The sequence below is a fragment of the Psammomys obesus genome, unplaced genomic scaffold, assembly GCF_907164565.1.
Source record: "Psammomys obesus unplaced genomic scaffold, mPsaObe1.curated_primary_1811, whole genome shotgun sequence".
NCBI classification, from domain to species: Eukaryota; Metazoa; Chordata; class Mammalia; order Rodentia; family Muridae; genus Psammomys; species Psammomys obesus.
The window spans coordinates 1,443,536-1,459,363 of NW_026596125.1; the positions used below are offsets into that span (position 1 = coordinate 1,443,536).

Here is a 15,828-nt window from a genome sequence, read left to right on the forward strand (position 1 = left end):
ATAGATAGATAGATAGATAGATAGATAGATAGATAGATAGATAGATAAATGAAGCATGTGTGCCTATAATCCTAGCGCCATGGGAAGGAGTCAGAGGCAGGAGACAGAACTGACAGCTTGCTTGCTGTCAGTTTAGCTCCAGGATCCTCGAGATAGCCTGTTGTAAATGAATAAGGCAGAAAGCAATCAGTCAGGACACCCGATGACCTCCTTTGACCTCTGTGCGCAAATGTACAGGCACAAGCACCTGCATGCGCGCACACGCACACACGTACACAAGCGTTCGACTTATTACTAGCTATTCCATATATTGAACTAAGCCAGAACACAAAGGGATCGAGTCAATGGGGGGGAAGGGGGGACACCCAGTGGAGGCTCTCCACTCTGTCTGTGGGAACGCTAGAGGAAATGTGAAAGAGGAGACATCAACAGAGATTCACAAAACCAGGAAGCCAGTGAAGACTCTCCTCGTTTATTTATAAGAAGGGAAAAACCGTAAAGAAACCACAGGGGGTTTTATGCATTGTGATAAGTATATATTACTTTATTTGGGGGGGGAATATCCATTTCAATTTGAGAAAATGCATAAAAGAATATTACTCAAGCCGCAAAACAGTAGGAAACCCTGTCATTTGCAACATGAATGAACCCAGAGGACATCATGGTAAGCATCATGAGCCACAGAGAGACGAATGCTGTATGAGCTCCCTTACACACAGACACTAAAGAAGTCAGACTCATAGCAGTAGAGTAAGTAGCAAGTGGTGGCCCCGGGCTGGGACAGGATGGAGCCTGGGGGATGGCATTCTGTCCAAAGGTTCAAACTGCAGTCTTGAAATGAGTAAGCTCTGGGACTCTGTTGTGCAACACAGAAGTTAGAGTTAATAATAGCATAGTGTTTACTCGGAGCTTGCAAAGAGTTCTCAACACAGACGCACACAGAGGGAGAGAGAGGAGTACGGTTAACTCATTTGAACATGCTAATTATTTTTACACTATAGATGTATTATAAATCCTTCTTTTTGCATTTAGAGTACATTTCATTTTTATTTGTCAGTTATACCTCAATAAAGTAAAAACCAACGGAATGCTAATATCAGCAAAGGAAACCAGATAGAGACATCATCCTCTCAAAGTTTCCCAGGGAGCCAAAGGGAAAGTACATTATAATTTTGGGGTAACATGAGACCTCCTGAAACGGTGTGGTGAGGTAGGGGAAGCAGGACAATGCAAATGCAGAAGGCTGACAAGGGCTGGGTTCTTAGTACAGTGCTCTCTGTTCAAGCCTAAGGACCAGACGAGGCTCAAGTCCCAGCACGCACCTAAAAGCTAGGCAAGATGGAGCTTTTTGATAATCCTAGTGCTGGAAGCAAGACACTGGGGTGCAGTCAATCTAGCTGATCTGTAAGCTCCAGGCTCAGTGAGAGAACCTATCTGGAAAGTGGAGAATAATGAGGAAGACACTTGGAGAGGAAGACACTGAAGGTCATCCTCTGGCCTCTGCACAGCGGAACACAAACACGCAGAATAAATAAATAATTTCAAAGGCAGAGAAGATCACTATTTCAGTGCTAGACAAAAGCTGCCATGCTTCTCTCTATACTCAGCATGTGGGCACGCATGTATGTTTGCACATATGTGCAAACACACAGGAGAACCTCTGAAATACGCTCAGTATCGTGCACGAGTTCTTTCCCACAACGTCTCACAGAATCTATTTTTGAATTCCAGTGAGATTTGCAGCAAAGAATAGAGCTTCAGTAAAAAAGAGGAAATAATTGCTGTGCTGTGCCTTGGGTTTTCTCACTTCCTTATTTGAAAATAATCACCCAGTAAGTCCAAAAAGGAATCCAGAACAATAGTACAGCCTCCCATACAGGGCTGGGCATTGCTGCTGGGAACTGAACTGGGTCTGTTGAAAAGTTTGAGTGACTTGGCATCTTCTTGGAAAATGTATAATAATGTGTGATAGCCCAGGGGGGGCTAGAAGAAAACTTCCATGTCATCTGGTCCAACCCCATCATTTTACAAATGATAAACTCAAATACACTGAGGACCCTCATTAAAATGCCTTCTCAATTTTAAGAACACTGCCAAACTTGGAGATAACATAAAGCCTCCAAAATATTTTTCCCGTGAGATAGAAATAATTACCAATCGTTAAGGAAAGAAAGAGAGGGGGTTAATGCATCAGGAGGACCCCTCTGTCCCAGAGTCAGAACCATTTTTATCCAGAGAGGAGAAAGATTAAGACCTGACAGGGTGAACACACTGACTGTAAGCAAGACAGAACTCTGGGCTTCCACACTGAAGGCTAATGGGTTAATCATCAAACACCAGTCCATTTCATACCTAGACCAGTGGGTACCCAGGAGCCGCCCTAGTTTCCAGAGAAGTGGCGCTCTGAGAAAATGGCTCATACTCAGTGGAGCTGCGACCACTGGCCTGACAGTGATGGACCCTGGGCCCCACTGGCAGCAGCACAGGAGCTTGTTGGAAATGCAGACTCTTGCGTTCCACCAGCCTTCACTTAGCATATGTTGCGGATAAGGTCCCCCAGGTTCTTCTTTGCACGTGAAAATCTGAGAACCATCCATTCAAATTCAAGTCTGATAACGTGTAACCGCCAGCAACCTATGTTTACATCCCCGATATTTCTTGAATTCTGTACACTCCTCTACCCATTGATTCTGAGCTGCGGATTTCCCACTAAGCAGCTTGTTTTAATTGCTTATTAAAATAATGTCTTTCTAATGACAGGTTATTCGTTCTCGGAACAGGAACACAACTGTGAGATAATTTGTCTTTCTGAAACACTGGAAGGTAAAGGCTCAGAGCACACTGCGCCAGAATCTGCAGTAGACTAAAATACCAGAGGAGATCGATGTATGCAGATGTCTAGTCACTGGACAAATCCAAATGATATTAGAAGCACCCCTTTCACTTTTTATTTTCAAGACAGGGTTTCTCTATGTAACACGAGCCCTGGCTATCCTGGAACTCACTCTGTAGACCAGGCTGGCCTCAAACTCACAGAGATCCACCTGCTTCTGCCTCCCAAGTGCTGGGCTTAAAGGTGTGTGCCACCACGACCTGCTTCCTTTTAGTTTTTAAGATTTATTACTGGTAGTTATGTGTATACATGAGTGTCTATATGCTTGTATGTGCGTAGGAGCATAGATGTCTCAGGAGCCAAGAGGCATAGGATCCCCCTGGAGCTGAAGTTACTGGTAGTTGTAAGCCACCTGAAGTGGGTGAGAGGAATCAAACTCGGGTCCTTTGCAAGAGCAGTCCAAGTATTATCTCCAGCACACAACCTCATCTTGGGACTCCAACCATATGCCCCCATCTGTGTTAGGTGATCACCTTACCATTGAGCTTCTTCTCGACCCTTTAATATATTTTTTTAAACATCGCCACCATTACTATTTTAGAGAATAATTATGACTACATACTGTGAGGTGATGGTATTCCCAGGGATCTCTGAATGATTGTTTGGAGGATCGCAGTGGCCTGCACTGAGGCGGGTCACCTTGGACCTCTGCAGTGATGTAGCTCATGGGGAGGATGAACCAGTATGTCAGGGTTCTTCAAGAGTGCATGGCTCACAGCTCCCAAAAAGCAACGAAACATGAGCATGACATTCAAACGGTGTGCTTTTTCTGTCACTGCAAAGTCAAGGTGAGCAAACTCTAGAGAATTGCTCTCTGGGGTCCCAAGCATTTCAGGTGAGTCATCTCTTACATTGACGCCAGTTATCTGTATTACAGAGGGAGCAAGGTTCATATGCTGAGACCTGGTGTTGCTCACTGGTTATATCATACCTGATATCACCCAGAAAGAAGGAAATCTCAACTGAAGAATTGCCTCCGTCAAACTGGCCTATGGGTGTGTCTTTGGAGCATTTTCTTGACTAATGAGTGCTGAGGACCAACCTGCGGCTGGTAGTCCTGGATTGTATAAGAAAGCAAGCTGAGCAAGCCATGGGGAGCAAGCCATGAAGCAGCATTCCCGGCTGGTTTCTGATGTGAGCTCCTGCTCTAAGTCCCTACCTTAACTCCCCTTGGTGATAGACCAAAGCCCATCAGCCAAAATAAATCCTTCAGTCAGAATGTTTTGCTAGAGCAATAGAAAGCAAACCAGGACACAGAACTGTTGTTCTTGCTTCAGCGCTGGAGAGTGTTCCTGAACTCAGCTCCCTCCTCGTCCCTCTTTGTAACTCCCTCCCACTCCGCCCTGGGGACAGAGCCTCACTAAGTTACCCAGGCCAGGAACTCACATGCCTGGAGCCAACCTTGAATTTCGGGTCTTCCTGCCACTGCCTCTCAACCTTAGCTGGGATTTCAAACAGGCACCACAGGCCAGTTCAGAGTTTTTGAGTTCTGGGTTTGGATGGTGAGATGGGATAGGGGATGAATGAGCTACATTAATGCGCAGGTTACCCCTGGGACTAGAGAGGCACAGTGAAATTGGGCTGGTAATTGTCCAGGTCTCTTGGCTGGTGCCAGGTATGTTAGGTCTCAAATGGTACGAAGACAGAAGGCAAATGCAAAACCTGCTCACGGCACACACGGAGTCCAAAAAGGAAAGGCAAAAGGGGAAGAAAAGCTGTGATCTGCGTCCATCCCGCTGCCCATCTTCTGCTTCTGTTAGTAAGAGTGTGTGTGTCATATTTCCTGGCCTACTGAAGTCAGCAGCCCTGCAGAAAGGACTAGAATGTTACTAATTTGAAAAGAGAAGCAGTGCAAAGGGCAGAAGCTGGCTGGACCAGAAAAAAAGAGGGTTATTTCTCCATAAACAGCACTTTACCTGACAGCACTTCAAGGGCTGAAAAGGGACACAAGTAGGAACACTGCAAGCAGGGGCACTGCAAGCAGGAGCACTGCAAACAGGAGCACTGCAAGCAGGAGCACTACAAACAGGAGCACTGCAAGCAGGAGCACTGCAAGCAGGAGCACTGCAAGCAGGAGTCCCCACTGAGAGAAGTCTTTCCCTTCTCTCCCAGCTCTCTAGTCGGGTACCTGAATTCAGAATCTTCCAAAGCATAGAAAATTCTAGAAAGAAGGTTCAACCCATTAGAAATCTGGTTTCTATAAACCAAGAAATACGTCTAAGTCTTCAGGGGATTGAATCCAGGACCTTGCAGATGTTAGGACGCACTCGATCCCTAACCTAGAGCTTCTGAGGAAAGCAGGTCTCCTCAGAGAGCGTTCTTCATTTTCTAGCACAAATAACCAATGTTCAAATAAAGATACTTCGCCTGGATCTAGAACGCGGCTATGTGATTTTTCATATGCTAGCCTCTCTCTGCCTCATTAGAACCCTTACCTTCAGAAATGGCCTTCCTCACTGCCGCCAGGTAGGTCTCTGGCTCATCATCGCAAGTGAGCTCCTGCCAGTGGTCCCAGTCAGGAAAGAAGGCCTGGAAGTCCTCGTCGCTGGGTTGCACTCCGCACAGCAGCCGCACCACCCGTTGCGGAGGGTGGAAGGCTCGCTGCAGCATCGGCAGCAGTCCCGGCTGGCAGAAGCACCCCACCAGCCCCGCGGACAGTAGCACCAGCACGCATCGCGCATCCAGGAAGACCCACAGGTCCCCGGCAGAGAAAGAGGAATCCGGCCCGAGCCGGTATGTCTGCATCTTCTGGCTGCGGACCTGTCGGCAGGACACGAAAAGGTCCTGTAGGTACTGGCACCATTCCTCGGCATCTGGGCTGTAGAAGATGAGGACATCGCATCCTCGGCCCCTCCCTACAAGAAGGAGACAAGGATGAAGCTCGTTATTCATGCCTGATCCTTCTAAGAGGCAGTCTGAAACCTGAGAGAGGCAGGATGCAGCGGGGCCTGACACCCACAACCTCCCAAATCTACCTGTCGCATCTGTCCAACCCTTTTCCCTACTTGCAGCCCAGCGATGTGCTAGACACACAAACACATCCCGCTATTCTAGATCCCAGAAGCTATTGCATCACCTCCACACTGCCCGGCCCTTATCCCCCATAGCTGGTCTGCTCTAGGATAATGGCAGCAAGAACTTATATAAAGCCTGTGCTGTTCAGGTCTTTTTCCACACACATTGCCTGGTAAAGTCACTTCACCCTCACAGCATCCTTGGACCATAGGGACAACTACTAGCCCATTCAAATGACCAAAATAAAAGGTGGGGGGTTGTCCAGTGTGCCATGTTGAGTAACTTAGCCAGGACTCACAGAGGAAGCCAGTAACTGGATTGTTTGACTTGACCCGGAAACATGGTTCTGTTTCAAATACTGGGGTCAGGAACATAGGAGAAGGATAGACTGTGAGGGTTCTACCTCTGGCTCTGCCAGCTCACTGCACAACCCTAGAAAAACTACTAAAATCTCCTGAGGCTCGCTTTACTCACCTGGAAGTAGAAACAGGATGCCAATTTTTATGTGTATTTCGGGTCAAGCCCTCAGCACAGAGCTTGAAATATGGAAAGAGCCCTCAAGAGTTCGAAACGAGAGTCCCAATCCTCACATTGGCAGTGCACGTGAGTGGAAAGAGTGTGAATGAATGCTTTGACCTCTGCCAGGGCATCTGTCCACTCCCCACAGTTGCTCTGTGTCATAAACTTTCTTCTCCCTCTTACGAAGCATAGATGCCAGAAACAAACATGGTGTGTGAGTACGGGGTTCACCTGGCCCAGACTCGTCATTTACAGGAGAAAATGAAGGGGCTTATTCAAATTCACACTCAGCGAACTAATAGCAGAGCCAGGACTGACACTCAGGGTGGTTCCCAGTTCAAGTCTTTGCCCCTGCCCCCTACTTCCTCCTAACAGGAAATACGCCAAGAATTTTATAAAAGAGTCAAGTCACATCATCCAAGGATCAAAGTTCAGAGACAGTAGGCTCCTAACATCACTGTGACCATTGTACCATATGTTAATCTCACCCTTGCTTTGTCATCCTATTCTGGAAGTGACATGGAACATATGAACACAAAGTGTCCCTGCATCCTACAGTGAAGCAGGGGTCCATCTTCCCCATTGGAGAAGGACACTAGACTATTCGTGAAACAGGACTCTAAGTTGTACATTTACAATTAAATGTCAGCCCTGGGCTGGTGAGATGTCTCAGTGTGTAAAGGTGCTTTTGAACAACTTGGCCACCTAAGTACAATCCCCAAAAGGTGGAGGGATAGAATAAATGCCACAAAGTTGTCTTCTGACCTCCACACGCATGCCATGGTACACAGCTACTAACAACACGTACGCAGGCACAATAAACGTAATAAGTAAATGTCATCTCTGGTGCATATGTCACTGAATGGTTCCAGGTAAGGTCATAGGCAGGGTTAGAGTAAGTCCCTGAGGCCCTGAGCTCTGAAAAGACCATGGGAGAAATCCTTTCTTTCTGGCCATCTCCCCAGGTAGCCACTTTGAACTCTAGATCCTTTGTCTCCACCTCCCAAGTGCCAGGATTTAGAGGTATGTGCCACCATGCCAAGACATTGGTAATGTTTTCAGAAAGACTAACAAGTGGGCAAAGAAGTAAAGGAGAAGAGAAAGATATCGTGACTATTAAAAACAAAACATCATTAAGAGCACAAGGCTAGGGGCTGAAGAAATGGCTAAGTGGTTAAGAGCACTCTTCTAGAGGACAACAGTTCAAAACCCAGCACCCATGTCAGGCAGCTCACAATCGCCTGTAACTCCAGATTCAGGGGATCCATTGTCTTCTTCTGGCCCCTGCTGACACTGGCAGACACAGACATGCACACATACACACATAAAAGAATAAATTTTTAATTTTAAAAAATTCAGAAGAGGAAGGAGGAGATGGGGCTAGTAATCCTAGCACCTGACAACCCTGACAGGCGGAGGCAGGAGGATGAAAGGTTCATCACTAGACCAGCCACATGCCTTAGCAGGTAAAGGCACTTGCACCAAGCCTGATGACCTGAACTCAGCACACACAACTCAACATGGTAGAAGAAGAGAACCAATTCCCACAAATTGTCCCCTGACTTCTACATCATCAAAGTTCAGCGCCAGCTCTGGCAGCTCCACATAGGTGTCAATGCCAGCCCGAGTTACATGAGGCCCTTATTAAAAGCTGATGTTGCAAGGGTCCTTCGAGATGTTGTCTTAGAAGAAAAGATCTCAACTGTCCCGAAGACTATGTGTCCATGAGCGACTACTCCAATCTTATGAGAAAGATTCTTCACCCAGCATTGGCGTTACTGAGGAAATGAATGCACATGTGACCCTGGAGATTTCTCCATAGTTTTGGTTTCTCTCTAACAGTTGCTATCCCTTAAATGCTGAGTTATCAAGGAAGCTTAAGCTGTAATTAATCTTTCTTTCCTGGGCATTGACCTGTCACTCTATTAAGCACCTAGGTGCACTCTCTCACTCAGTCCTCAAGAGAAGTCCAGAAAGCATGCTCTCAATAGCCTCAACTGATAGACAACATTAAAGTGCATTGATCTTGAGCTGCTGCCAAGGAGTGAACCATGAGGGCCATTCCGGATGCTCACTGCAGAACTCCATTGACTGCCGAACCCCATTGACTGCCGAACCCACACACTGAATTTCTAAGGTCAAAGAAATGCAAAATATAATTCAGAAAATATAATTAAAACACATCTAGTACCATTGGTTTGTAATACTATTTTCTAAAATAAAATAAAATTAAAAAGCCAGGGATTCTTAGAGAAATGATCGGTTTTTCCAATGATTCTAAGAATATATATATCAGATGGCAAGAAATGTACGGTGAGCCCAAAACATCTTGTATGGTAATAAATAAGGATGTGCTCGAGCAAAAATAAAATGATGAGTGTATGTAAAGGAAATGAGATTAACTGAATAAGCTCCCACAGCCCAAGTAGGAACAGTGTGGGAAAGAAAGCAGATGCAATAAGGCATTGCAAGCCAGAGCATAAAATAAATGCCCACTAGTCCATCCATAGTAACAGAATTAGGTGACTGGGAAAATAAACTGAGGGGACCCTGGGCTGCAACTCAGTGTCATAGCACAAGGTCTTTACTTCAGGCTCTCTCCAGCACCAAAAATAATAAAGACGAGATAATTTAAAGCTGGGGGAAAATACAGATAATCTTATTCATACAAATCACAGATAATTTCTGAAGATGGTCCCACCCTCAAGGAAACAGCACTTCTCTTCCTAAATGTGGGCTTCTCCAAGTGATTTCTATCCAACGTGGAAAGACAGAGAAAGTCACTTTACCGCGTACAAATCCAGCAAATACTGCCTCCACTCCATCACCAAGATCACTAGCAACAACCAGAAATAGTGTTAATAGTCTGTGCTCTTAAAACTGAGAACGTACTTCATGTCCATGATCGACTCCAAAATCTATTCTCCCAGTCTATATCCTCCCAGTCAATAGAAAAACATCAGATAAATCCAACCGCAGGGTGGCATTCCACAAAAGTCACTGACTCCTGCTTCTCAAGACTTTCTAAAGCAGAGTATGAAGTTGGGAGGAGAAAATAGGAGGTCCAGGACAAGTTGGGGGGGCCAGGGTGACTATAATAAAAAACACTATATGCACATATGAAATTCTCAAAGAATCAATAAAATTTTTGCAGTTTTTAAAGACTGCCAAGAGTTTTGAGAATTGGCTCAGGAACTAAGGGCACGGTTGCTCTTAGAGAGGACCCAGGTTCAGTGTCCACGTCTACATGGTAGCTCGCACCTTCTGTGACTCCAGTTCCAGGGAAACTGATGCCCTCTTCTAACTTCCTCAGGCACCAGGCACGCACATGGTGCACAAACATACATGCAGGCAAAACACGGATACACACAAAATCCATCTTTAAAAATGGTTTGTCAAAGGTGATCGAAATCTAGGAAAATATGATAAAATCCCAGCTGGGAGGCATCTAAGGAGACATCACTAGTAAAAGAAGTGTGGTGTCTTGAATGGGAACCCGGGACATTCTGTACAAACTAGGAGGACCTGAATAAAGAATAGACTAATAAACAACTGATCACCCAGAACACGGCAGGGGAAGCAAGAGTTATAGCCTCCAACATGAGACATACAGCAAGTTCCAGGCTAGCCTGAGATGACATCCTGACTTAAAAGGCACGCCACCCCAAAAACAATAATTATCAATACTGGTTCACTAATTTCAGTAAAATTAATACATTAACGTAAGTTTCCAATAAGAATAAGGCCTTGGAATATGTGGGAACTCTCTAAATCATTGGTTGTCAACCTTCATGCTGTGACCCCTTAGTACAGCTTCTCATGTTGTGAGCCCCCAACCCCCCTTCTCTCATCGCTACTTCATAACTGTAATTTTCCTAATGTTATAAATCATAATGTAAATACCTTTTCCCCCCAATGGTGTTGGGGGGGTTCATTCAACCCCCCAGGGGTCATGACCCACACAGACTGACAACCCCTGTTCAATAAGTTTTTGGCCATTCTCCTAGAAATCTAAATCTATTCCAAAATAAGCTTATTAAAATATATATAACTGAATATGGAAAACAGCCATTTAAAGTGGCTTATTCCTGAGGTTCAAGGTTTGAACCCAACCCCCCTTGAGCAAGAGTTTTTGAGAAGGAAGTGGTTAGTGCTCAGACAAGTTAATATCTCAACCCCTTGTATGTGAATGTGTTTATGTGTGTGTGTTTGTGTGTGTGAGAGACTTTGACCAGTATAATAAATGGAGGCATAACTGCCCTCAATGTAAATGATAGCAATGAACTTTTACCATCCCCCAAGACTTCATGGCTTCTGAAACCAAAAGCTGGGGGCGTTGTAAAAAAGTCCAAAGTGGAAGTTCAAGTTCCTCCCTGGCCTGTCAGGGAGCACCATGGGGCTATCTGCTTTGTCAGCAGCTCTCCCTATGTGGGGGAAATGACCCTCTCTTCCGCAATAATTACTTTCCTTTAGCCCCAAGTCATTGCCCCGTTCTAAATAACTTCTCTCTTTTTCCCTATTCAGTAAGAGAAACAATATATGAACCAGCAAGGAACCCATAAATCCCGACAAAGCTGAGTAAAGGGCTTTGTTCTTGTGGAACTCAAAGAACAGGTTTGGCTACAGGAGAGGGGAGTGGACTAAGGACAGGAAGGGGCTGGCTGACCACAGAGGGGAGTCATAGCAATGTGTGGTGGGGGAGGGGGAGGGACACAATGACTGAAAGAGAGATGACACTCAATGATTCAGAAGCCATCTGAGGAAAGGAGAGAGAGAAGAAGTCCCCATAGATGACCCCGGCACCCTGTCCTTTTGATGCGGAGCTCGTGTTTGAACCTGAGCACCATTTATTTATTTGTTTGTTTATCTGTCTGTCTGTCTATCTATCATCTGCTTATTTATTTTTTGTTGTATATTTCGTGTGCACATGTGTTTGTGAAGCCACAGCACATGCGTGGGGTCCAGGAACAACTTTCAGGATTTGGTTCTCCATCTTCACCATCTGGGTCCCTGGGATCAAGCTCAGGTCACTCAGCTTGATGACAGGCACCCTTTCCAGCTGAGCCATGTTGCTGGCCCTGTGGTGCTGTAAGTGCAGGAATAGTGGCAGGACCTAGAGATGAGCCTGGCAAGGGGGAGCATGACAAGGTCTGAGAGCTTTCCCCCATTGTTGGAGGCCAAGGCCCGGAAGGGAGGTCGCTAGTCTTCGCCAGCTGCAGACTTGGTGCCTTCGGGGAAGTCCCAGGCTCTTTCCTCACTCTCTCTGGTAAATGAGAGAGAGTCCAGCACAGGCGGTTGCATTTCATCTCACTACTCATGGTTCTTTCACAGCCAAGGAGCCAAGATCCTCTATGACCTCAGCAAACAAACACGTCTTTCGGGGAACCAAAGGCTGCCGCTCACCCTCCAATGGCAGGAAACTTAAGAAGACCAGGGCACCAGGCTACAGCTGAGTGAACCCTGAACACACTAGGTAGTGTGAAGAAGGTCAGTCACTAAAACCACAGACTGCATGATCCCACTCATGCTCAAGTCCAGGGCAGGGCAATCAAGAGGAGACACTGGAGAGGAGGCGGCAAAAGAAAAGACCTCGCTTGGAGGTGATGACATTTTCTCAAATTCACATGTTTGTGAAGACACTAAAAACCACTCATAGCATTCTTTCAGGCATGCCCAATCAGTAGGCCATGTGCCGAATGTGTCCCAGGATAGCTAAGAATGTCGTTCAACTCATCTATAGACGATGGCGTGTTGCAATGTCAAAAGACCGGACACAAAGCACGCTGGGTAAACACATTATAACATCATTTTAAAAACAAGGAAACCATACAGGAGGGAGGCCTGGAATTATCTCCAGCCTATGGCATGTTAGCGGGAAGCATGGCTTTGCCCCACTGTGGCCTGCCTTCAGGAGCACTTGTAACTATAGACAAGTTCCCAGGGAGCTCAGCGGGACCCAGTCTCACACCACCTGGCATGGTGTCTTGCCACAGAGGACACTGACAGCAAGAGATTTGGGTAGCTTTGTTCACTACTCCACATAGAACCCCGGGTTTGGCTGCTAGGTTAGAGTCCTCATCTGAACCTGAGTCCACCCTTCAGTTACACTCCCTGGGGCCAGGAAAAGAACTCAAAGGCTTCCCAGTTTGCTATTGTCTTGTACACAACCCAGGACCTATTCCAACCAAGAAAGGAGGCAGAAGCTTAGCCAATTTATTTTCTCCTCTCCCCAATGCCTCATCCACCTAGCCATGATAGTTGGTCTCTGTATCTCAAACACACTCTCCTCCCCCGGGCCCCTACCTCTCTTCAATAAGGTCTTGACTTATTTCCCTTGTTCTGAGACTTCACCTAGCCATTCCATTTAAAATTCTAACTCAAACCCCCTCACCCATGTCTGTTTTCCCGTTGCACATACCATGCCATTTCTTTATTAAGTGAGCTGTTGCCTACCCAGTCCTTACTTACATGGCTCTTGTTTCCTGAACACTACTAAAGACCTAGTTTAGTACCTGGAAACAGCAAGCATGCGATAAATGTCTGTCGCCTGAATGGCCTCCTCTATGGAATCCTTACTCACAGCACTGCTTTTTCTAACCCATAGAGCCTGCCTTGGGATCCACAGGCAGAGATGAACCACTCTTCCACACCCTTCAATAATGAGCCTGTACCATCAGAGCCCCTTCTACCCTGATTCCAACGTACCATGACCTCAGGCTAGACCTTAGCAGATCTGGAGAGAGTTGGCTGTAGCATCTCCTCCCTTTCTTCCCAAGTACTGAATTCTACCCCCCCCCGCCTTTGCCAGCTAGGAGATCTTTCTCAAGAGATGCTACCATCCTGTTTTCATGCATTGTCTCTCTGAAAACATCAGACTTGGGATGGAAAAACACAAGCAAGCCACACGGAAAACATGGCAACTCTCTCTTCCCATTTAGCAATCCCCATATACTTCTGTTTTCTGTGGGTTTTTTTGTTTTGTTTTGTTTTGTTTTGTGTTTTTGTTTTGTTTTCTTCATACCACTAAAACCCTGTGGTGAACCAGAGACAGGCTAATCTGGGCATCACCAAAAACATAATACGCCTTCTGTCCACTGAGGTGTATAGGCAGGGCTCATTAACCGTCTCTAAACATTATCATTATGTGGTTTGTCCCAAACCTCAGAGAGCTAAGGACTTACCAAGCGTGTATGCCCATAAGCCAGAAGAGAACCCCAAACCAACCAGAAGAACTTCTGGCACCTTCCAATGGGTAGATTTGCCCACCAATTTCCATTTCTCCCTAGGCCCGAAAGTTCCGCAGAGAACGGTGTAAGAATAACACTAAAGAAGTGCGGCCTCGGTTTTTAGAAGAATTTCAAAGAAGAAATACAAGCCCAGCTGACGTAGGGGTCTTTGGACACTGTCCCAAGACCACCAAGGACGGTTTGAGCGCCCCCTATGGGTCGAAGAAGATCCTAAAGATCCGGCCTCTTCCAGAAGCCACCCCTCCACCTGCTACCAACTTGTCTGGATCCTCAAGAGTTACAGCTGAGAAAGTGACCCTTGGCAACTTAGCCAGAGCTGAAGGGAGAAAAAGAAGACTTAGAAACTGGGATGGGGCGAGGCTCGGACAGAAGCTGGAGAGAATCGCGCACAGGCTGGTTAGGAGAAACGTGACAAAGTTAGGTGGGGAAGTTTGCGGCAGACCGGAGAAAAGAGCAGAAAGAACACAAGATCCGCGCACTAAAACTAAAAAAGTGAGGGGAAAGGCCTCCAAGCCGGGAGGGAGGTGCCAGAGAGGCTCAGGGACCAGAGGAGAGGCGCGCGAGCCGCGAGCCGGGAGCGGGGCAGCGCCGCGCCTGCTACCCACCTGAGGCTGCCATGCCGTCGCGGGCGCAGCTCGCATCCCCGGCCCGCCCGGAGCGCGGTCCTCGGTGCCCGCAGCCGCCGGGAGCGACGTCGCCGGCGCGCGGTGCGGGAGCGGAGCCCTGCTGCGCTCGGGACAGCGGCGACTCTGGCGCTTCCTCCCGCCGGGCAGCCGGGACTCCCACGGGGGCGTGTCCACGGGGCCCGCCCCGCCTGCGGGGCTCCGCGTGGCACCTGCACGCGAGGCGGTTGGGGAGGGGAAGTGAGAAGCCCACAGGACCAGCCGCCGGCTCCCGGCGCCGACCCCCGCTCGTGCCACGTGGGTCCCGAGCCTCGGGAAAGCAGGCAGCAACCTCGATGGCCGCCAAAGAGCAGCCTGAGGTCCGGGCACTGGCGGAGGGAAAGCGGAGACGGCTGGCCTGGCCGGTGTCGGGGACCTGAAGTGGGGATGCATATAGCACAGCTGTCCAAACCACCTTGTCCCCTGGGACTTGTCCTTGAGACGCTGCCCCCAAGAATAGGGAGGGCCTGCAGGAAGGGGAAGAAGGGGCACCTGGCCTTGGGGTCTTGGCGTTGCCCTTGGGTGCCCTCCTGTGACCCTTCTGCGTCTCCTTGGATCTGTTTCTAAGCTGTCACCACCAACGGCCTTCCACACATTATTACTTTGCTTCCAGTATCAGAACTTTTTCTTTGGCTTTCTTCCATCTCCCTCCACTTAAAAAAAAAGAAAGAAAGGGAGAAAACATTTTCATTTATTTGTTTGCATGCTTGTGTGGGAGTATGCATGCACATGTGCAGATCATAGACAGAGGTCAGAGGACAACGTGCAGGAGGAATCTGTTCTCTCCTTCCACCATGGAGATCTGTTGAATCAAAGTTTGGCTTGACGCTAGGCAACAGGGGTCCTTACCCTGAGCCTTGTCACCAGCCCCTCCCTTTTCCACTTTCAAGGACCCCCTTGAATATAGTAAACTGCCCCAATCATCCAGCAAAAGCTGGCTAAGGGCCCCTTGATGGCAGCCTCACAAGTCCTATAATGTAGCAAATCCACAGATCCTAGAGATTTGGGTCTGGGCATCTTTGGGCACAATTTCTTTGCCTAACACAGGCCAAGGGTTCCTAAAGCAGATGAGCGCACTGCCTGCCATTCCCCCTGTTTAGGATCTCCTCGGCCTCCACCCCTATTCTGACACACAGTGATAGCCGTTCCACACCATTAGAGTTCTTTGATTGAGATCACAAAATCATTTCTTTTTTCTTTCAGAATCGCTTTAACTGATGCTTCCTGTATTCAGCTCTAAGCCCCTCCAAGTTAACCCAATCTTTTTTGCTATGGAGTCCCCATCCTCTGGAACCAACTCTAGCCAGAAAAAAAAAAAAAAAAAAAAAAGTGCTCAGAAAGTATTTGTGGAATGTGTACATAGATGTATACAACCAGGAAATCCTTACCTCTCAGGTCCAGGGACTTTTCGGACACTGCAAGCCCTCAGCTTCCTTGTGTAGACACTGAGTGAATCCCGGGTCAGAAAATTTGGGGCTCAAACACTAGCCTT

The 15,828-nt window shown here is 47.3% G+C and overlaps 1 protein-coding gene across 1 annotated transcript in view; it reads right to left on the reverse strand.

Annotated features, from left to right (window-relative positions):
* Pik3ap1 (phosphoinositide-3-kinase adaptor protein 1) overlaps positions 1–14,422 on the reverse strand; it is a 111,962-nt gene extending 97,540 nt beyond the window's left edge. The window contains exons 1-2 of the mRNA XM_055591704.1: positions 14,280–14,422; positions 5,329–5,748 (exon numbers count right to left, since the gene is read on the reverse strand). Coding sequence (XP_055447679.1) covers positions 5,329–5,748; positions 14,280–14,292 — 433 coding nt within the window. The 5' untranslated portion in view covers positions 14,293–14,422. The remainder of the gene's footprint in view (positions 1–5,328; positions 5,749–14,279) is intronic.
* Positions 14,423–15,828: the final 1,406 nt, after the last annotated feature.